The sequence below is a fragment of the Colletotrichum siamense genome (genome assembly GCF_013390195.1).
Source record: "Colletotrichum siamense strain Cg363 chromosome Unknown KSG_Cg363_contig01, whole genome shotgun sequence".
NCBI classification, from domain to species: Eukaryota; Fungi; Ascomycota; class Sordariomycetes; order Glomerellales; family Glomerellaceae; genus Colletotrichum; species Colletotrichum siamense.
In genome coordinates this window covers 194,200-216,209 of record NW_023501014.1, presented here as the reverse complement: position 1 = coordinate 216,209, position 22,010 = coordinate 194,200, and the positions used below count along the sequence as shown (strand labels likewise).

The following is a 22,010-nucleotide window of genomic DNA, read 5'->3' as shown; positions in this document are numbered from 1 at the left end:
GGCTGCATACTCTGCCGTTTTTCGCAAACGGCTTTCCACGGATGGGGAAAGCATGCTACAAGGATAACGCTCTGGATTCAGGGCTACATCAATAACATTCGACGCCCCTATTCGCATCCTTTCCCGGTTGTCTGTGCGAAACTTCCATCTCCAAATGAACCTTGGATGCGCTGTTGTCGGTCAATTAGGTTACCGCGCACGCCATTTCCCGTGACTGCCAAGACCGAACCATCCCTCTTCGGTAGGTGAAGAAGAAAATAGCCAGCATGTGCCCAAATTCTCCGGCAGCATGGACTCGGGCTGAGTTATGAAACTTTCTTTTCAAAAAGAAAGGCCTTCGAGACTTTCGACAGAGCTCGAATCTGTTTGTTTGTCTTGCTCGGCTCAGTTGCCGTGCAGATCGTCATCAATGATAGGGGACCGAGGACAGGGCGGACATGTGAGACCAGACAGAATTCTTCAGGGCCAGATCTTGATCCGAAATTCCAAAGCGCCGTGAGCTATTTTGGGGATTCTAAGACGGATCGGCAGGGTGGAATTCCTTTTGCACAGAATCGGGAACGGGCTATTGGGGCGTTAGACATTATGATGTACGATTGAAGACAGCAAGCAGGGGGCTGTTGCTGAAGAAACGCAATTGTATCAGACATCATCTGCTTTCATCCGAGACTCTCATGGAATGCTTCTTTTCATGATCTCCGACCTGCGCCTGCGTTTGACGGCCCAGAGCCGCAACAGAAAGACGCGTGCGATGCTGAGCGCCAAGGCCAACAGTTCGGCAATGACGCCAGACCACGCAACGACCAAGAAGCGCAGCCCAATCGCGGCGTCTGCGGGGACATCCGGGAATTGATTGAGATAGCGCACGAGGAAGCTGGCGTTGGACGTCAAAATTGAGGCCGAGATGACGTGAAAAGCCACGGGCAGCGCCAGCACACCAGTCCTGAGCCACGGATAACGCTGCTCGACGCCACCGTCGGAGAAGAAGGCGAGACAGCTGAACAGAACGGGAGACACGACGTCGGCTACGAGTGCAAGCACATAAACGACAAATGCCGGGGCATTGTTCAGACGCAGCGGCTCCGCGGCATCGAAAGCTGCGAAGAAGGGCTGGCTCGCGCGAATGCAGGATTCGGTGGCCGATGCATTTAAATGTGTAGATTGGCAGGTGTCCATCATGTGGCCGGCGCGGTACAGCGAATCAGCGACGTCATGCAGTACAGCTGGCATCTGCAGCGGGCGGAGGGGCTGGATGAAGACGTAGTTGGCGGCGTCGCGGCGCGCGGTGTTGTTCGCAAGCCATTCCCATGCGAAGGAGTCGAGGAACCAGTGCATTCTGGCTAGGTAAGGAGGCGCATCGCCGGCGGCTGCGGCGGCGACGCCTCGGAACTTTGATGGCGGTTAATGGTGTGCTGGTTCTCCAACGGTCTGCCCCCTTTTGGGGAACCTTTTGAAGGGTCCGGGCGGCTAGTGGCAGCGCTTACCGAGACCATTGAGAAGGGCTTCCCGCGCAGGTCGGTGGTTCCTGGGTGGCTGCCTCTGAGGAGGCTGGTGCCGGATATCATGAGCATCAAGACGCAGGCGATGGCGGCGAGCTTGGCCGTGATGAAGGCGCATTTGGCGGCGGAGAGCGGGGCCGTGCTTGGGGACTTGTACGGGGCCATCGCGGACGGGATGACGGCCGGTGTTGCGCTTGACGCGATAGAAGATGAAGCTTGGCCGGAGCCATGATGGTGTTTCCTCGAACGCTCTTTATAGGAGGGTACTTGCAACAACGACGATTTGTCAATCGTACTGGCGGTAACTGTTGTATGCGGGTGCAAGACAAAATGCGAGAATTGTCGTGATGTGATTCCTCACCGTGAGGTCTCTAAGGTAGGTTAGTGGGTGATAGCGATAGGGCTTACTGAGGGGCATGTGAATACGGCTTCGTATCGCACAGCGACCTCACCAACTGGGCGTAGGCTGCATCGTGTTGGTGCTGATAAGCTTCATAGCGGCTCCACGTCCCCTCCCCAAACACTTGCTTGAGGCACCCGAAGAGGCGGTGTCAGCCAAGACGAGGCAGCAGAGATAAGCATCTTCGCGGGACAGGCTCAGATGAGGATGGCAGGTCCTCGTGGATGATTGGAAACGGCGGGCTCGTTTCAACAGAGAGGCTGAAGGTGCTTGACCATTGTCTGAGGATGTCTTAGGTAAGCATGAAGCATTTGAGACAGCACTGGACTGGAGTCTGGACGGGAGGCACCTCAGGACCTGCGGGACGAAACAAAACGCGGAGTATGGTTATTCCGGATCTGGTTCGCACCTGATGTGTCATCACGTGGCCCCGACCGGACTTCCCTGAGTGCAGTGGAGTGTGATGTGGAGGGAAGGCAGTGCCCGGTTCAGTGGGGACCATCGTTGCTTCCCTGGGTGAGCAGTGGAGTGCGGTACTTGCGGGCAGTGAGTAGGTAGGTACGTACCTCCCCTAGGCAAAGGCACCTGGACGGATAAGCGAAAATGAAGCCTGCGGGCAAGTGGGCGGTTTCCAGAGTTTCGACGCGTCTGGCCGCTCTCTCCTTTTCTCTCTTGATCTTTCTTTTTTCCTTCGCTGATTTCCGCAATGTCCGAGTGGATCCCTCAGTTGTCATCACCAACCGGCAACAATAAGAGACAGAGTCAAGTGAATCAATCCTGTTTGTGACAGTTGTGTGCCTGTTGGCTGTGCATGTTTCGCTCAGGTTTCTGCAGCCAGCGCCTGTTTATTCCGCGGACCAACACCTGGGCTGCATGCTCTTGCCTTGCCCTGCCCTTCCAGGCTCTCCTGAGTCCTGAGAGGAGTCCAGCGGCAGGCCTTCACACCCTCAGCGAAAGGGAGGGTGCCATTTCCAGCATCGCCTGCATTTCGTCCAATCTACCGCTGAACATGAACAGCATTGATCCCAGTGATCCCCCGACATTCGACAATCGTCATCTTTTTGCAAACTCTGGTTCAGTGGTTCTCGGTGTCGCTCCTCATGAGCATGTGCACAGTGCACACACACACGCAGTACTATTTCTACGAATACCTTATTCAGTTACCTGCTTTAGTGTGCCTACTATGTAAGGTGTAAGGTGTAAGGTATTGCACCATCAATCAGCGGAACAGGCCACCACCACCACCACCAAGTCATCGCGGCTCGTCGCTCGTCGCTCATCGATCGTCGCCCGTCGCCCATCACCGCATCGGAGTCGTCGTCGCTAGTCGGCGAGCTAACGCAGGCACAAATTGTAATTTTACAACTCATCACTGATAGCCTCACCACCTGAGCTGAGCGGACTGCGGAACAGAGTACGTACCCAGATGACAGTACCGCCGTCCCGCCCCCAATAAAGGTCCAGACTTGCAAACCCAGGAAATTGAGGGCAGCAAAGACGCAACGAATCTTGCAGTGCTGATGAGTGGATGAGTCCACGACTCCAGAGTAATAAAAAATTAGCATCTGCGCAGCATCCGTCGCTGCCCGTCTCCACGTCAGGTCCGGCCGCCCGCTTGAACCGCTGTGCCGCTGTCCGCACCGTCTCTCATCTTCCTCTCTGGGCCTTAGCAGCGCCTCTCTCCCGTGTCTATCAGCACTCTCATCGCTGATGATGGTCTTTCCGTCCAGGAGGATCACCCTGACTTTGACTGCCCTGACCTGACTGCGTCTCCAATTTTTGCATGTCCAGCATCCCAACCCAACCCAACCCATCCATCACCCATCCATCCATCCTTCCATCCATCCATCTCATCCCGTCCGCATCGGATCCTGTTTTCCCCTCCTTCCCTTCCCCCCCTCCACCCCTTTCTGCATTCTGCCCCGTTTCTTGGTTTCTTCCCTGGTTTTCCTTGACGACACCGCCGGCACGTTGTTCGTCCTGTCTCGTCCCTGCTTTCCTGGTCCTTGTTGGTGCACTTGCTGTCGTTGATTGTTCCTCATTTGCTGCTGCTTGCTTAGCATCCATCAATCTGCCGTCATTTCGCCTCTGCCCAATTGCCGTCAACCTCTGGACCCTCTCATCTCCCAGAGTCTCCAGTCAACCAGACTTCCGGCTTCAGACTTCACATCCAACCTGTGCTTTGGTTTGGAGTCTGCAGATAGTCACCAGCTGGAATCCTACCTTGCCAATTGCCCATCAGCTCGTCAATCGACCATCGCCGACGGCATCCTCACACTTTGACACTCTTCGTCCGACCTCCGGCTCCTCCAATCCTCCTCTACCTCTACCTCTACTGCGTACCTTACCTCATTCTTACGCTTATTCTTCCCTCTTCAACCCCCCTTCTACTTACAGCCCTATCCTGTCCGTGCTAGAGGCCGCCTGTTTTGTTTGTAGCATTGGATTTCTTCTCCAACCAACTCCGGTCCTTCTTCACAGCCTACCTACTACTCGGACCTGGGACAGACTTTTTCTGGTCTCACCTCTTCTCCGGACATTGACGGCACAGTCGCTCGCTACCTACGTTTCTCTTCCCTTCGCCGCTCACGGACGTCCCTCCTTTTTTGCTGTTTCTGTACATTCACCACCACCCAAAACAAAAGTCATCAACATTCTTCGCCAATCCCTCCTCCCCTACGGTCTTACCTGCTACCCCTAATCCGAATTGAACAACACTCTGAACTCTGAACCCGTCCACCGACCGCGGGATCGTCAGCAGGGCCCAGGCACACACGCACCGCGCTCCCTCAACTCACTTCAACTCAAACTCACCCCGCCGTTCGTTTCTATACTACCCTGAGCCCTCCAATCCTGAGACGAGGCGCTCTTGAACGACAGAAGGAAACCTCTCAAACCTCTCTCCAAAAGCGCACGAAAGGCCAGCCAACCCGACCTATTTCCAGCAGTCTCCTGTTCGACACAGACAGCAACTCAAACCTTGTGACCTTTGACACCGGCCACCCCGCTACCCGCATCCCAGCCAATTCGAGACAGTTGACCTGGGCTTCGCGCACACTGAGCATCAAGGGGTTTGTACCCACAGACGCTGCCTTCGTCTCGTCTCATCATCCCTCGTCGAAAAGACAAGACGACCAAGCACCGGCCAAGCCTGCGCCAGGGATCTGCCCGCAATCCCCCCCGTCAGAAGCCAGGCTCTTCCCTTTCGCATAATTGCCTTCTGCGAGTGAACTGAACCGGACCCCAGCACCCAGACCAGGCCAACACCCAGGATCCCAGGGAAACCATCAATCAACATTACCTACTCCATACTGTACGGCACACACAAACGGGAGCACAATACACTTCGACAAGCATACAGCATTAGCATAGCCCGTCCCCCTGCTCCACGCCAGACTTCTACTCCAGTCCGCGCAATACCACCCAGTATCCATCACCCTGAATATCCACACTTTCTTCACGCCTGTCAGTCTGCTGGTGTTGCCCCGTCCTCCCCCAGGCCCAGGCGAGAGCGAAGCAACCAAGGAGGTCTCGGCATACCGTCCTGCCCAAACCATTGTTACCACCAAACAAGCTTTTTTTTCCTTTTCTTGTTCTTGTTTCCCTCTTCCCAACCTCTTAGCCCGACGATGCAATGATGATATACGGGCATCAAGACGTTGATCTCAGCGGTCCCAGTCCAGGTTCGCCGCCAGGCATGACGTCCTCCAAATCGTCAAAGTCCTCTTCCTTCAAGTCTTTTCATTCCGACGACAACAGCGTCCTGGATGACGTTAGCCATTTTGAAGATATCGGTCTCGACGACGATGCAAACAACTACGAAGCCGCCCGTGTCCGCGACCCTCACGCTGTCAAGAACCCCCATGGCCAGCCGTACGCGAGATCCTACTCGACGAGTTCCACCGAGTTCCGCCCGACATCATGGAAACGACCTCCCTCTCGCTCTCCGCCCGTGACGAGAGACCTAGCCAAGCCGAGGAGTGCGACCAACGCCGCCGCTGACCTCGCCCCGAACTCCCGTTCTTCACGACCCCCTTTCCTTTCTCTCAAGACCGACGGCCACGCCCTCAGCAATGGCCGCAGCCCGAGCGCTGGTCGCCTTCCCGACCGTCACAGGAGCCCGGTGAACCCGAGCCAACGAGGCTTCGCGAGCCACTCGACGACCTCCCTCCCCTTCTCTCGGCGAAACCGCAGCCCGAGCCCCAACTTCTCGTTACTCCCGAGAGACCCCAACATGCCCATGAAGCTTCGCCGCGGCAGCTGGCAGTCGAATCAGGACCGAAAGTCAATCTTTGAGCTGGAAAAGGAGTGTGACGAGGACGACACCGACGACATCCCCGACGGCCTCATCCTCGACAACGTGCCCATCTCCCCCCGCCCGCGATCAGAGCGCACACCGAGCAGGCCGACCTCGTCAGGAGCGTCAAAGTCGAGATCGCCAAACAGACCACACCAAAAAGAGCGCGTTCGCAGTGTCGGGAACGGAACACCCCCTGTCCCTGTTGACTCAGGATGTCTGCGATCCCCCTCCTGGAAGTCCGACACAGCCCTCTCCTCCATCGGGGAAAATGGCCACGCGCCGCCGCCGGAGCCGCTCAAAACCCGTGCAAAGAGCTGGAACCTCGCACTGGAGCACCTCAGCTCCGAGGCCAAGGCCCTCACCGAGAAGCTCGAGGAGCACTCCGACTACGTGCGCGAACGCGCCGCAGAGAACGCCAATCCCTCAGGGCGCCCCAACACGTGGAGCGGCAAGCAGCTCGAGCAGCAGCAGCATGTGCAGAAGCCCAGGGTCAAGTCTGCGCTGCCCGAGCTCCCGCCGATCCGGCACCAGACGAACATCATGATCGACCCACTTCCAATTTCCAAGGAGAAGGAGGCCGTCCTGAGTCGTACGCGCCCCTCCTGGCTCCCACCCAAGGACCCGGCCGAGGAGAGGCGCCACCTGCGCGAGTACAAGAAGATGATGGCGCGCAGCGCCGAGGCGGATCGTCGCCGCGAGGTTTCACGACAGGCGAAGACCGCGACACGTGACTCTACGGCCGACAACCTGCAGCGGATATGGGAGGACGACATCATCCCCCGATGGAAGGACGCTGTCCGCGAGCGCCGCACGCGCGAGCTTTGGTGGAAGGGCATTGCCCCGCGCAGCAGAGGCACTGTCTGGGCGAGGGCCATTGGCAACGAACTCGGCCTCTCGGAGACGTCGTACAACGCCGCCCTAGGCCGGGCTCAGGAGCTCGAGGAGCGTGTCAACGGCGGCAGAGGCGACTCGGAGGACATTAGGAAATCAGCGTGGATCTCGAGCATCCGCAAAGACGTGGCCGAGCACACCTGGCAGGATCTGCGTATCTTCCAGGTCGGCGGACCGCTCCACCAGAGCCTTGTCGACGTGCTGTCTGCATATGCTCTGTACCGCAGCGACATCGGCTACGTCAAGGGGTGTAACGTAAGTAACCTACCTTCTTTTTGAAACACCCGAGTCACACCACATCGTCGGACTTTATACTAACGTCTTCCCAGACCGTCGCCGCACTCCTACTGCTGAACCTCCCCACGCCAGCCTCGGCCTTCATCGCCCTGGCCAACGTCCTCAACCGCCCTCTCCCTCTCAGCTTCTACTCCGACGACCCGGGCGCCAAGGCGTCGGCCTACAACCTCGTCATGCAGACCCTCGGCGCAAAGTCGGCCCAGCTGCACGAGCACCTGACCAAGGACATCTCCCAGGGCGACGCCGACTTCTACCTCGGCAACTTCTTCATGGGCCTGGGCACCAGCCACCTGCCCATGGACGAGGCCGCGCGCCTGTGGGACGTGTACGTCTTCGAGGGCGACACCGTCCTCGTCCGCGCCGCCGTCGCCATGCTCATGCGCCACGAGATGGCGCTGCTCGGCATCAAGTCGCCCGGCGAGGCCAAGAAGTACATTGAAGGCGGTGCCAACAACAAGGACGCCCGCAAAGCCGTTGTCGGCGACGACGGAGCGGAGGACCGCTGGATGAAGCTGGTCCGGGAGGCGGGCAAGGCTTGAGAATCCCTCGCCTCCGCCTCTCATACCCGTTACTTTTAACGCTTGAATGAATTACACTCGGACTTTTGGAACATACGACATGATCCTAACTGTTTATATCTAATCTCCTGGGCCGCGGGCGGGAAGCAGTCACCCCCCGGGCCCCCATCGGAGGCGAATCACATACACACAAACGACGAATATCAATACACACGGAGCCCCTGGAACAGCGAGAAAGGGGCTTGAATGTGGAGGAGGTCGTGTATAAAGAAACACCGGCGTCAGTGGCGCGATGGACAAGCATTTGTGGGAGCTGGTTTTTGTGTGGCATTTTTTTGTCTCTTCTATTCTTCTCTTCTGGATCTTGGGGGCGGGAGTTGTTCTTTTATTTCCAAAAATCATCACACGTCGTACCAGGGGATGTTTCGCAGCGCGCGAGCATCGCCCGTGTCTCGGTCGACGTAAAGACTTATATGGGCCAAATGGGGGAATTGTAGATATATATACAACACCGCCTTCACACGCGGGAATACCTTTGTGGATAAAACCAAATGTCTTTTTTTCTTTTTGTGGTGTGTCCTCTTCTGGATACCTACGGGAATTATTTACGTTACCTGTATAGAAAGAAGATTTCCCTGCATTTTCTTTGGCGTTTTCTTACCTTTCCAGTTGATAACCTACATTCTTGGGCGTCGCTTGCGATCCACATCTTGTTGATTCCTGGCCAATCCAGGTGGGAGTTCTGTGTTGAACGTTGGAGCAGGTGTTGATCACTTTTCTGTGCTGGGGGTGTTTGGGGAATATCCTATTTGTCATCATAGTCGTATTGTAGAAGAAATCCATGAAGAGTGTTGTGTATATGTGTCTCCGGGGTGATTGTCTGCATGATGCGTGAATGTCTCCAGGTTACCTAATAAGATGTAGAATGAAAGGGTTTATGACGTCGGGCACGCATGCTTCGCCTTAGGTAGGCTGCTGCCGAGATGCATCTTGTTGGGGTCCCTGAAAGACGACGATGTTGATGTACCTACCTTGCGCTAGGATAACGCATCGAATATGGCATCGCAAAAAAAACTTCTGGAGAACCAGGCGTACTCACTCGCTTCATCATTAAGCTGAGGGGCAAAAGGCCGTTAAGAAACCTACTCCAACAAATACCCTCATGTAAATCATCATCATACACATGGTGATGCGAAAGGTGTGGTGTCTTTCAAATCCATAATGAATTAGCCGTCCTTTACCACCCCAGCCTCCACCTGACCGCCCAAATGGAACAAATAACTGGGAATGGAGGCTTTGATCCCTATACTTTTCAACTCTCTTCTCCTCCCCCACTGCCTTTTTTGCGCAATGATACTTCCCGTCGCGGCTGATGATCTAAACCAGGAAAAGCAAAGGAAAACACCCCCTCTCTCTAGGCAACAACCTCCTCGGACTCCTCGAGCACCTCCTCCACAATCTCCTCGATGATTTGCTCCTCGCCCTCGGGCACCGCGGCCTTCTTGGAGAGGAGGTGGGCGACAATGTCGCTGGGCAGGCCGAGGTCTTCGCGCTCCATGGAGACCTCCTCCTCGAGGGACTCGCGCCAGGCGTGCCACTCGGCCAACTGGCGGCGGCGGCCCTCGACGACCTCGCGGTCGGCGGAGGCACCACGGTCCTGGTCCTCCTGCTCGAAGACGCGGGAGTACTCGCGGAGGTTCTTGCGGATCTGCTTCTGCTCCTCCTTGCTAAGGAGAGTCGCGGGGCGGGGCCGCCACGCCAGCTGCTTGAACTTCTCGATGGGCTCCTCACGCAGGCACTCACCCTTGAAGTCGTAGATGTGGTAGCCGTTTTCCATCTATAACACAAAAATCAGCGATGAGTCAAATGAGTCAAGAGGTGTGAGTCAGTGGCGTAAAACTTACGGGTGACTTCCAGGCAGAAGCCCAGGAGGCGACGAAACGTCCTGAGGAGTCCCACTCAATGTCGGTGACACCGTAGTGGTCGCCAGTGTTCATGAGCTGAAGGTTTGCGGTCAGGTCCTTGTCAGACTCGGGCTTCTCACCCTCGAAGTCGAGGTCGAAGAAGTCCAGGTCGGAGCTCTGCTGGTTGTGGACGGTGGCGATGACGACGAAACGTCCGCGAGGAGACCAGTAAATGGCGTTGCTGTTCTTCTTGTCCAACGTGCGGAGGTGCTTGAAGTTGCCGACGGCGTTGCCCTTGGCCTTCTCGGGGCAGAAGAAGGCAACGGACGTCTTGGGGGCGACGGCCGTGGGGCCGACGGGCTCCGTTGTTGTGATGATGACGAATCTGTCGCCCTTGGGCTCCCACGCAAAGTTGATGACGGTGTCCTTGATGGTGTCGACAACCTCGACGGGGACGCCCTTCTCCTTGATGCGGAAGATCTCGAGGGTTGTGGCCTGAGACTTCTTGGACTTGGAGTGACGGTCGACCTTGACGCAGAGGTAGGCGGCCTCGGATTGCCAGTGGAGCTTGGCGTCGGAGACGGAGAAGAGGGGCAGTTGTCTGACGACCTCCTTGCTGGGGATGCTCATGAGGCCGACCTTGGCGGGGTTGCTGCCAATTTCAGGGGTCCAGTAGGTAAGGAGCTGCTCGTATGTCTTGACGCCCTCTCTTTGCACGGTGGCGGGAGCCCAGTCGAAGTCCATAATACCCTCGATCTTGATGGAGGTCTTGTCGAGGAGGTTCATGCGGGGGAGTTCGTAGATAGAGATACCGGTCTGGTAGTTGAGACGGGCAACGTACTTCTCGTCGGCGGACCACTTGAAGGCGGGCCAGAGGAGCTTGCGCTGCTTGGCCTCGTCCAGGCCAGTCATGTCCAGGTTGGCGAAGGAACGCAGAGGCTTGCCGCTCTCGACGCTCCAGACGATGTAGTTCTTGCCATCCTCGTCGATGGACAGCGCGGGGTGGCCCTCCTCGGGGATAGAGATGGGGCGGGCAGACCAGGTAACAAGGTAGTTCTCGTTGGGGGACCAGTCGACAAAGGTAACGTTGGGGTGGGCGAAACGCTGCTGCCGTGTCCATGAGGCACCGCCCCAGATCTGAACACCCTGGTTGTGGACCGAGGTGAGGTAGGTGCCCTGGGGCGACCAGCGGACGAAGCTGTCGGTCCAGTTCTGACGGTCGACGATGTTCTCGGGCACGTCCTTCTCGTTGTTCCAGAAAACGCCAACAGTCTCGCCACGGTACATGGCGAACTGATCTCTGCCGCGACCACTGGGGTCCTTCAGGAATGATCTCAAGTGCTCCTTCTCGGTAAACTCCTCAATCTGAGGCGGCGTGTACTCCTCCTGAACCTTGCCCTCCTTTCCATAGCGCTCGATATCGGTAAGCTTGTTAACGCGAAGGGTGTGCTTCTTGTCGAGAGGGACCTGGTCAAGTCCGCGGACAGCGGCGGCGGCCTCACCGGGGGAGGAGAACTCGACGAAGGCAAATCTGTTCTGGGTGTCAGCATCCCATCGTGCTTCTTTCTTTGCGCAACCTGAACCCCCGCAGCGCGGGAGCAGGTGCAGCAGATCCACCGGGCGAGACGTACCTCAGCGACTTGCCGTTGTCGCCCATGGGCATGTAAATCAGATCCTCCCTCGTCTTTCCAACAGAGTTCAACTTTTTCAACAAGAACTTGACAAGCTTGGGCTTCTGCTCCTCGGTAACCTCGGGGAGGCCGTCGACGACGACGAAAGCATCATAACCCTGCTCCAACTGAACCTCGTACTTCTCGCGCAGGTCGGAAATGTCAATCTCCTCCTCATCGTACTCCTCCTCGTCGAGGTTCGCGTCCTGCAGCTGGGCGAACGCCATGATTGCGACTTTTGGACACAGCAACAACGGTCGGGGTTCGCAGTGGTTTTTCGTTGGTGGCAAGGAAGGGGAGGGGGTGTGTCTCGGTGAAGGGCGCGATTTGCGGTGCGATGCTGTTTGATGTGGTGGGAAAAAAAGAGGTGCCCAGTTGTGAGATGTGGGGTGGTGTCCTGGCCTTTCTTTGGACGAAAAAGTGCCCCGCGATTTTTTTCGGTTTGTGAGGGTTTCCGAGCTGCGGACCGCTTCGGCTGGCTGAAGATACAGGCTTCAAAGGCCGAAGTTTGGCGCAAAATACACTGATAGGCTGAAGTGTCAGATGCTGGTGACTTTGACAGCGTTGATGAGCTTCGAAAAGAATAATACCAGGGGGTCAACAGCTACCTCGCACACAATTTGGGCTTCTTCTGTGAAGTTTTCGGCGGTAGGTCTGGCATTCGTGTGGGCTGGAATAGCTGGTTCTTCCGGCTCCGGATAGAGCCCCTCGCTACCTGATTTCAGTCACGTGTGATTCTGCCGGTCCCCTATCGCTGTCACTGCGAAGCTCTCTACCTACTCTTCACCGCCCTTGACCTGCCCCTCCCGCCCGTTGATGCCCTGCGGTGTAAGGTACCTGCCGTGCACTGGCCACACACAGCGGCTTCAGTGGAGGATGGACGTCTGTAGAAACAGTCCAGCAGCTCTGCTTCGCTAATCACAGCGCGCCTGGAAGCTGCTGCCCAGACCACCCCACTTCGCCAGGCTGAACCCCCCCAAATTTTCGAGGTCGATTTTCTCAGTGAAGCTCCCAAGGCTGAAGGAACCCGTACAAACCACGACACCTTGATTCCCTCCCCCGCCACATCAGTCACCGTCTCGATCCGAAACAGAGTGTCTGGATAATATATTCACAATGGTTCGTCGCCCTCGTAGACCTGCCACATCTTGTCTGAGCCTCCTGTACTGATTTGGACCCCTCTAGTCGTCCTTCAGCCCGACACAAATCTTCGAGGACGGAACCACCGAGGAGAAGGGAGAGAATGCCCGTCTCTCCGCATTCGTGGGCGCCATCGCAGTTGGCGATCTTGTGAAGAGCACCCTCGGCCCCAAGGGTATGGACAAGATTCTGCAGTCTGCGTAGGTTGAACCCCCGTGAACCCCGCCATGAGCATCATCAAGGGTCCACCGCCTTGGCTGACAAACAACCATCCAGCTCGACCGGCGAGATTATGGTCACGAACGACGGTGCCACCATCCTCAAGTCTATTGCCCTCGACAACGCGGCCGCGAAGGTCCTCGTCAACATCTCCAAGGTTCAGGATGACGAAGTCGGTGACGGCACCACCTCCGTCGCTGTCCTCGCCGCGGAGCTCCTCCGTGAAGCTGAGAAGCTCGTCGACAAGAAGATCCACCCCCAGACCATCATTGAGGGTTACAGAATAGCCAGCCAGGCTGCCCTCAAGGCCCTGAACGAGCTTGCCGTCGACCGCAGCAACAACCCCGAGGCCTTCAGAAAAGACATGCAGGCCATCGCCCGTACCACCCTTAGCTCCAAGGTCCTCGCCCAGGACCGCGACCACTTCTCCAAGCTCGCCACCGACGCCGTGCTCCGACTCAAGAACTCATCCGACTTGAGCCACATCCAGATTATCAAGAAGGCCGGCGGCAAGCTGAGCGACTCCTACCTCGACGAGGGTTTTATTCTCGATAAGAAGATTGGTGTCAACCAGCCCAAGCGTTTGGAGAAGGCCAAGATTCTCGTTGCCAACACGTCGATGGACACGGACAAGATCAAGATCTTTGGCGCTCGTGTCAAGGTCGGATCCACCAGCAAGCTGGCTGATCTCGAGAAGGCGGAGAAGGAGAAGATGAAGGCCAAGGTCGAGAAGATCAAGGCGCACGGTATCAACTGCTTCATCAACAGACAACTCATCTACAACTGGCCCGAGCAGCTCTTCACGGACGCGGGCATCATGTCAATCGAGCACGCCGACTTTGACGGTATCGAGAGACTGGCTTTGGTCACGGGCGGTGAGATTGCTTCTACTTTCGACCACCCCGAGCAGGTCAAGTTGGGATCGTGTGATGTGATCGAGGAGGTCATTATTGGCGAGGACACTCTGATCAAGTTCTCCGGTGTCGCTGCGGGCGAGGCTTGCACGATTGTGCTGCGTGGTGCTACGGATCAGCTCCTGGACGAGGCTGAGCGCAGTCTGCACGATGCGCTGGCCGTCCTGTCACAGACGGTGAAGGAGCCCTGGACTACTCTTGGCGGTGGATGTGCTGAGATGAACATGGCCAAGGCCGTCGAGGGCGCCGCTACCCGCGTGGAGGGCAAGAAGCAGATGGCCGTCAGCAGCTTCGCTATTGCTCTGCGCCAGCTTCCCACCATCCTGGCTGACAACGCCGGTCTTGACTCTGGCGAGCTTGTCGCCCGTTTGAGGAAGGCTATCTATGACGGCATGACGAATTACGGACTCGACCTGCTGACGCCCGGCGGTGGTATTGCCGACATGCGCGACCTGGGTGTCGTCGAGAGCTACAAGCTGAAGAGAGCGGTTGTTTCTTCTGCCAGCGAAGCAGCAGAGGTATGTTGATCCAAGTTCTTTATGATGGCGGTACAAGTATCTAACTTCCAACAGCTTCTTCTCCGTGTAGACGATATTATTCGCGCTGCCCCTAGACAAAGGCAGCGGGCTTAATCGAGACAACAGTGATGGCATCACGCAGGAGTTCTCGGCAGGGTTGGGAGGGCAAAAGACCAAAAAAAGAGTCATGTTCGCATGTTGACGACTGAGAGAAGACAAAAGCCAATACCATAGACGTAGGGATCAACCTCGGAGGCTGATGAATCAATGCTAGTGTCATGAAAGAGCCTGATTGCCACCTTCTCTGTCTATCTGATGGAAACTTACCACTGGGATCAGCCTGCTGGTGTTTCATTCTGTCGCAACTATGAGTTGAGGAAGTTCGCATTTCTCGCAGATAGAAATCGGCGCCGCCGTTCTCTTGGAGAACTACAAACAAAAAAAAGGACGCAGCCGGGACTATCCGACAGGTCAATATAAGAGATACGGAGGGCATATTTGAAGCCAAAACTCAGAAGGCAACACCGAAAAGCTTCTCCGGCCCCCGGCCCCGGCCTCCCGCCGGTTGCTGCTCGCAAGTCGGAGGTTTCGCACACGATGGCCGGGCTAGAAGCCTGCCAAAAAAAAAGCGCCATTAGCTGCCCTATCGGGTCGTCGGCATGGTCATGGGTGATCAAAAGAAGCTTCTTGGATATTAAGTGATACCGGCCAGCGCCCTGTCCTCCTAGGCAGACGCCAAGAAAAGGGTCCAAAGTGCCGGATCGACGAGGAACACAGCGCCAGCTAGGTTCTCCGCACGCCACGCTGAAACTTTGGGAAAATGCCCCAGCCAGCTAAGCACAATGCATCTGAAGATGCAGCCAGACAGCCCCTCCCCCCCCTGAACTAAAACTCCCGGTGCTTGGAGAACTACGAGACGATGATGTTCATCTCAACATTCGTCGACTGTCGTTCTTCATCTCCTGCTGCCTTCCGCAGTCTCTGTTCGTCTGTCTCTCCGTATCCATGTCCTATGTCATCCGAATCAAGTTAGATCCACCGGCCCGCAGATCGGAATGTCGAGGGATGGATCCGAAGAGCATTGTCCATGGGCGCTGAGTCGCATTGCGCCAGCGTCCCTTTCTTTCTTCTCCACACGAAAACACCGCCTCTTGATGTACGGGGGACACATAAGCCTGTACCGCAATAGTTCCATATTATTGTACGTATGTACAGAGGAGCACGCTCGGGGCGTTGTCTGCCCACTGGCAGTCATCTCTTTGCCTTGGAAGACCTGTCCAGACCGACGACACGAATGCCGAGGTGATGCTGGGGAAGCCCACCAGGAGTGACCCCGGTCCAGTATGCATGTGTACCGCCGCAAGAGCAAGCATAGCCATATGACGCCAGCCACCGTCCGGGAATAGCAGTACTCGAAACCCCCCAGCTTTCGCAGTCTGGGGCGGTCCCGTACTCGGTAAACAGAACAGACAGGAGAAGCAGAACATGGCAAGGGAACTGGACTGCGTTCCTTGGTTAACGTCAATACTACGTTCGGGAAGAAGAGACTGCAAACAGGGAATGGGCAGCTCCATACCTTATTCTTATGTGGATCGGTATTGCGGCACAACTACGTGTCTGCAGCCCACGCCATTGGTTCTGGACGCAGTCAGAGGTAGACAGAGAGGTTCCAACGAAGTCGTTGGTCCCGTTACCCATGTGTCTTGCCGTATTATGGATGCACCACCACCACCACCATGCCCTCGAGCCAGAGCCATGGATGACGGGCAGTCCAGTATGTAACCTGACCTGCCTGGCAGCCAACACGATGGCCGTCCGTCGGGCGTGCGCTAGTAATGGCGCCGTCTCGCATCCTTCTTTATTTCCCCTTCTCCTCATTCTCCTCAGACACGGGGGCTTTGGATCTGCTCTGACCTTTTCTCCTCTCTCATCTTTCCTCACGTCCTGTTTTCTTACCTTTTTCTCAGTAGGAAAGCGAGGCAATGGTCGTCTACTTGAGGATGCGATAATCTTGCGACGTTGACTTTTCTCTTCCTGTTTCCCGCTCCTCCTACGTCACTCCGCGTGCCAAGCCGGCGCTGGGTAAGGCGACCTTTGGTGGCCGATGGCGGCCCCGCTGAAGAGACACGGCAGCTTGGCGGCTAGGTGAGTGACACCTTCAATTCCTAGGTCTCAGTTCGTGTCGGGCGCTCAAGTCGCTATTTGGGCACCTCAGTCTTATTCGAGACTTTTTTCTTACTTCCAATTGCCCCTTCTCTCAGTCCAGGCTTGTAGCGCCAAGTCAAAATCTGACATGATCCGCCGTACTGACAGAGCTGTAGCATTGTGTTATTTGCTTGCACCGCCTGGATAACATCACGATATAATAGCAGTGCCGCCTTTGGTAAGTTAACCCCCCTGTACAACACCGTGTCTTGTAACTGCTGTTAACATATTCTTGTCTCTGAACAGAGAGACCGATCCATTTCTCAATCCTGACCCTCCTCGAATCCGGTCTTGCTATCGCAGCATGGGCAAAGTGGTCGTCTCCAGACCAAGGCCCCCACAATCAAGGCTACCAACTCGCGACCTTTTCCTCGTCAAGTCCTCACTGGAAACGACGCATCCAGGCCAGCATAGATTTTGTACGGAATCGACATCTCCTTTCGTCGCCGTCGATACCACTCGGAACTGCCATCGTCCTGCGCACTCTTCTGTTCTGGCGTACGATTCGCACGATCCACTGTTCCTGGGAAAGCTTCGAGGTATGAAACTGATGATCGTCAGCTCTTAATGCGCACCGAGTCCACAGCACTAACAACTACGTCACCCAGACCTTTCTCCCGGTCTTTATCACTCTGTATTTGGTCGCATCGCCCACTGCCATCAGCCTTCAACAGCCACTCGGCGACCAGACCCGCTCCCGACGCTGCTTCAGCGCGCCTCACATTCGCTACCTGTTCATCGCCGTCGTCTGGGCCTGCGCCGCGAGGTCTACGCTCGCTCTGTCAACACAGTCCGCTGGCGCAATCTGCCCGCCGGGTCCCCTCCGCTGGGAACGACAGATACCACTGGCTCAAATCGTAACCGTTGCGCTCAACGCCTTCCTGCTGGTCCGCCTCTCGAGATGGCGACAAGAGACGGCAGAGGATGCGCCGCAGGCATGGGCATTTGCCTCGCGTTTGTTCCTGGGGTCAGCGGGCGTGTTAGCCATCCTCGCTTGCTTCTCATTTTATAACCTGCGCAACATCAGATGGGCGTTCGTACTACACTACGTTGCCGTTAGAGATTTGGTGGTCGATAGCACTGTGGCCTCCGTCGCGATCCTCTCGGGGTTCTACGTTATGAAGGATCTTCACCCAAGTACATTGGCCATGGTTACAACGGCTTCTGGCGTCTACGCGCATCAGATCTTCCGCATGCTTCAGACGTCTGCGCCAGTGGACGACTCCCTTCTTTACATGGTTTCCGGCGGCGTCACCATTGCAGGAGTCGGGCTTCTGCTTCGCTACGACAAGGATATCTCGGGCATGTCAGGGACTGGCGCCGACCACCGCCTGGTGAGGTTTTTGACAGGTTGGTACGTTGTTCTTGTTGGGGTTTTGTGCGGCACATATCTCGTCTTCTACCCCGACTTCGCCTCCATCGACACCCTTTCTCTCCCGGATCTGTTGTCTGTTGAACACGCCAAGTCGGATACTTGGATGTTGCAGGCAAATCAGAGCAGAACGTTGGATGAAGCAGTCCGAAACTACCGTGTCCGCTACGGCATGCCGCCCCCGCCAAACTTTGACAAATGGTTCGAGTACGCCATGGAAAACGGCTCCCCGATCATCGACGACTTTACTCAAATTAACGACGACCTGTTGCCGTTCTGGGGCGTACAGCCAGAGGTTCTCAGACAGAGGACGAGCCACGCTCTCGCGCTGCCATGGCTCGGCATGGGAGGTCTTCGCATCCGTGGAGGCAGGATAGACATCTCTCCCGGCACCCCTGGATCACACATGTGGATGATGGAGTCGATGCAGGAAATGGTTGAGCCGTTTGCGCAACATCTCCCCGACATGGACTTTGCAATCAACCTCAACGACGAATGCCGCGTCGCCATCCCGTTCGAAGACACTATGGCCCTACAAAACGACGGCCTTGACTCGAGAGCCAGATTGCTCAGCAACCCAGCACTGAAGCCATTCGACGCCTCGAAACAACTCTGGCCCAACAACGACACCGTTCTCGGCCCCAAGGTCAAGTCACCTTACTTTGCAGACCACATCCGCGACGAGATCTACTACGACTTCGTCGCCCCGGCCTGTCCCCCAGACTCGCCCGCACGCAACACCCGCTGGTGGTCCCGCCGCGAATCCTGCCGCGACTGCCTCCTCCCGCACGCCGTCCGCGTCTACGAAAATGGGCTGGAGAACTACCCTGTGGTGTCCAACTGGACCGCGGCCACCGACCTCTGCCATCAGCCTGACTTGGCCTATCTCCACGGATTCCTGCTGTCCCCCGCCGCGGCGATATTTACGAAGGCGCCGTTTCCGGTGTTCAGCCAGAGCAAGACGTCCGGGTTCGCGGACATCCTGATACCCTCGCCGTGGAACTTTGACGATAAGGCGGGATACGACGAGGAGTCGGACACGGAGTTTGAGAGCAAGGAGAATGTCATGTTTTGGAGGGGTAGTGCCACGGACGGCTACGCTGCCAGGGGTTCGTGGCAGAGCTTCCTACGAGCGAGGTTCGTCGCGGCTGCAAACATGTGGGAGAACACATTGACGATTTCGTCCGCTACCGCCGTCGAGGGAGAGGTCGTGAGATCAGACGCCGGGCCACGTTTCGACGTCGGCTTTGTTGGGGACTGGAGGAAATGCCACGAAGGCGACTGCGACGCCGAGAGGGACACCTTCTGGGACGGCCACGACGAGCCGACGAAGAACAAGGTCAAGTTCCAGGAGCACTGGAAGTACGCCCACCTCATGGACCTCGACGGTGCGGGATTTAGCGGGCGATTCATACCTTTTCTGCGGAGCAAGAGCCTCGTCTACCGGAGCGGCGTCTTCCGCACCTGGCTCGCGGAGCGGGTGCACGCGTGGCGGCACTACGTCCCCGTGGACGTGCGGCTCCACGAGCTGAAGGGACTGCTGTGGTTTTTCGGTGTCGACTACGAGGGCAAGATCCGGGCGGCGCAGATTGCGGAGGAGGGCAGGGTCTGGGCTGCGCAGGCGTTGCGCAAGGAGGATATGAGGATTTACATGTTTCGGTTGCTGCTGGAATGGGGACGCTTGGTTGACGACGGGAGGGAGGAGCTTGGGTTTGCGTGATTTGATACCCCTTCTCCGTTTGTGCGGTAGCATTTTCATGGTTTTGGATAGCATTGGACATGGCGTTGGGTTATGGATGGGAAGGACGGTTCATGAAAAGAACCCCATTGACGATGGGATACGATTTGTGTAGGCACTTTAGATAATATGACATGATAAGTTCAGCATCTTGGCTATTCCTATACACGAGGCACCCTCGACGATATGACAATCCTCTCATACAACGTTTGCCACATTCACTGGTATGTATCGTGATGGCCACCCCTAGACCATCGGTTTGCCTACTTCTCTTATCGCACTTCGCCACGGCCTCACCGTTCGGCTGATCACGACACTGAAACTTTCATGCAGTTGAGGAAGGCAAACATGGCGATATGCAACTTCTTCAGTACAGGGCGGAGATCATCGCACCGGTTTTGGATGACTCGGATCACCAACCGAAATCAGTCTTCCCTTGCCTCGGGGCTGCCTGAAGGGGCGGGGTTGCTGAGACATGATGTCTCTCTTCTCGCAGTGCCCGCGGTCGTCTGCTCCGGCGGCCACGGAATGACAATGTAGGCAACAGCTTCGAGCCATCAAGTACTTGTAGCGGGGGAAAGAGGAAGGATTCCTGATTTTTTTTTTTTTTGGGTGAGTTTCCTGTGAGCTGCTCCGGCCCATTGGATGAAATCTGATATCTTCCTACGGCAATGGTGAGGCCCAGAACTCTTCGTCGTGTATGGTACTTGCGTTGAGAAAGCTCTCGTCAAGGTGACCAGCCCCGGTCCATAGGAGGGTTGTTATTTTCTTGAAGTTATTATCACGCCTCGGCAGGAAGTAAATGTTGGCGATCAGTCTGGGCATCTTCAATACCAAAGCAGGGAAATCTCTACGGACTTCGACTGTGCGCTTATAGGGCGAGTGAAAAACATAAGAAACACGAAAGTGATCACAGACAGGGGAAACCGCAGGGTCTGGCTGACCCCCAGGGCTGCAATCTGATGATGCCTACAGCTATATCATCAAATCATTGACTGTAAGACATGGATGTTGTTGCTGATGCTGTCAGCGTAACCTTGGGATCACGGTGTCAAGTCACATCATCTCGGTGGACGATAAGTCCATCTCAATGGTTTGTAACCTCTATAATTGCGGGTCACTTCCAAATGCAGAAAGAAGACAGTCTTTCATTTCTCATCGACTTGTGCAAGAGAACGAGGCGAGGAACGTGGTCCCACGACACAGCAAGGCATGGTTAACGGACATTGAAGAAGGTATCGAGTTGGGAATGGGGCCTTTTAGCCCAGCAAAACCGTTTCATTCTCCACATAGGTTGAGCAAGATTGTGTTAGATGCCGTTGGCGAATGAACATAGTCAACAGTATGAGAATGTCTCCGTTCTGTGTTGAGAACGACACATACACCGAGGCCAATCACCGGTGAGACACCGAGTCTCATCTGCCTACTCATGAGAGCTACGGCGTCTATTAAACCTTCGAGACGCACAATCGATGAATGGAAGGACGCGAGATGGTCAGCCATTTCATGCATGCGAGGCGGTCAACACTACGTCGTCCCGTCTTGTGGCTGCCGCTGGAGTGCAGCACGCCAGGCGGTCAATTAATAGGGGCGCGCCTGAAGGCGCACACATTAGACGAAAACCAACTAATGCCAAAAAACCATAGCGGCGTTTGTTTGCTCGGTATTCGTTCGGTGTGAGAACCGAGCTGCTTCCTGCAAGGCCCTGATCGTGGCGAACAAAAGACGGCTAACGAGTAGGGTCAATGAGGCCCAATGCTGGTAGTCACAGGCACGACGACTGATTCTGTCCGAGGCTGATCTGACCATCTGGATGGAGTGAGATAAACTTTCCAGCCTCAGTGACAGCAGCCAGGTGTCGTCGGCTGAAAGCTTTAAGCTGGTCTAGCCGCAGGAACCTCAAGCATGGCTGGCTGATGGTAGCTGGTGTCTTGTCGAGGCGCCCCTCAGCAACGTCTTACTGTGCGAAGCCTCAGCATGTGCTTACCATGCAGTCTCGCAAGTTCTGCCTCCAACCGTGCAGAGCGGCGCAGGTCACAAGCTGGTAAAACCTGCCAGAGCGAGCGATCAACGATCGACTGTCTGATGCGTCAACCATAGGCGACTTGCCGAGACGGGGACGTATCAGCGGCATGCCAATGTTCCCCTTCCCTGATTTCGTGGAGAAGAACATGAAGCCAAGTGCTAGCAGGGGACGACCGGTAGTGTTGTAACCGTGAGGCGAGGCGGTTTGGTAGTGTGTTCCGTGTGTCTGTCACTAAACATTGCCCTCCAGCAAAGGCCCTAAATCACATGTAAGTGAGCCTCTCGTGGGTGAGAGGGGCCCGGCCTCGGAAACAGCAGGAAGTATCAGCGAACCACATTGGTCCAAGTGGGCTAGATGTGCGTGATTGTCATTGAAGAGGAGGGCAGCAGCGATTTCAGG

At 56.1% G+C, this 22,010-nt stretch overlaps 6 protein-coding genes across 6 annotated transcripts; 3 read left to right on the top strand and 3 right to left on the bottom strand.

Moving 5' to 3' along the window:
- Positions 1-672: 672 nt before the first annotated feature.
- Positions 673-1,664, bottom strand: CGCS363_v000032 (uncharacterized protein; the record flags this gene model as incomplete). The annotated part of the gene is made up of 2 exons (XM_036631881.1): positions 673-1,389; positions 1,485-1,664. 2 exons carry the CDS (start codon positions 1,662-1,664, stop codon positions 673-675), a joined length of 897 nt encoding a protein of 298 aa, XP_036502398.1.
- Positions 1,665-5,536: 3,872 nt separating this feature from the next.
- Tbc1d14 (TBC1 domain family member 14) lies at positions 5,537-7,926 on the top strand (the record flags this gene model as incomplete). The annotated part of the gene is made up of 2 exons (XM_036631880.1): positions 5,537-7,345; positions 7,420-7,926. The coding sequence occupies 2 exons, from the start codon at positions 5,537-5,539 to the stop codon at positions 7,924-7,926; spliced, it is 2,316 nt and encodes a 771-aa protein (XP_036502399.1).
- Positions 7,927-9,319: 1,393 nt separating this feature from the next.
- Positions 9,320-11,706, bottom strand: prt-1 (Eukaryotic translation initiation factor 3 subunit B; the record flags this gene model as incomplete). The annotated part of the gene is made up of 3 exons (XM_036631879.1): positions 9,320-9,742; positions 9,810-11,340; positions 11,441-11,706. 3 exons carry the CDS (start codon positions 11,704-11,706, stop codon positions 9,320-9,322), a joined length of 2,220 nt encoding a protein of 739 aa, XP_036502400.1.
- Positions 11,707-12,595: 889 nt separating this feature from the next.
- cct2 (putative T-complex protein 1 subunit beta) lies at positions 12,596-14,384 on the top strand (the record flags this gene model as incomplete). The annotated part of the gene is made up of 4 exons (XM_036631878.1): positions 12,596-12,598; positions 12,665-12,819; positions 12,896-14,270; positions 14,325-14,384. The coding sequence occupies 4 exons, from the start codon at positions 12,596-12,598 to the stop codon at positions 14,382-14,384; spliced, it is 1,593 nt and encodes a 530-aa protein (XP_036501441.1).
- Positions 14,385-16,374: 1,990 nt separating this feature from the next.
- Positions 16,375-19,567, top strand: CXT1-3 (Beta-1,2-xylosyltransferase 1; the record flags this gene model as incomplete). Its single annotated transcript, XM_036631877.1, has 4 exons — positions 16,375-16,415; positions 16,592-16,653; positions 16,722-16,973; positions 17,037-19,567. The coding sequence occupies 4 exons, from the start codon at positions 16,375-16,377 to the stop codon at positions 19,565-19,567; spliced, it is 2,886 nt and encodes a 961-aa protein (XP_036501440.1).
- Positions 19,568-21,350: 1,783 nt separating this feature from the next.
- Positions 21,351-21,758, bottom strand: CGCS363_v000027 (uncharacterized protein; the record flags this gene model as incomplete). Its single annotated transcript, XM_036631876.1, has 2 exons — positions 21,351-21,515; positions 21,573-21,758. 2 exons carry the CDS (start codon positions 21,756-21,758, stop codon positions 21,351-21,353), a joined length of 351 nt encoding a protein of 116 aa, XP_036501445.1.
- Positions 21,759-22,010: the final 252 nt, after the last annotated feature.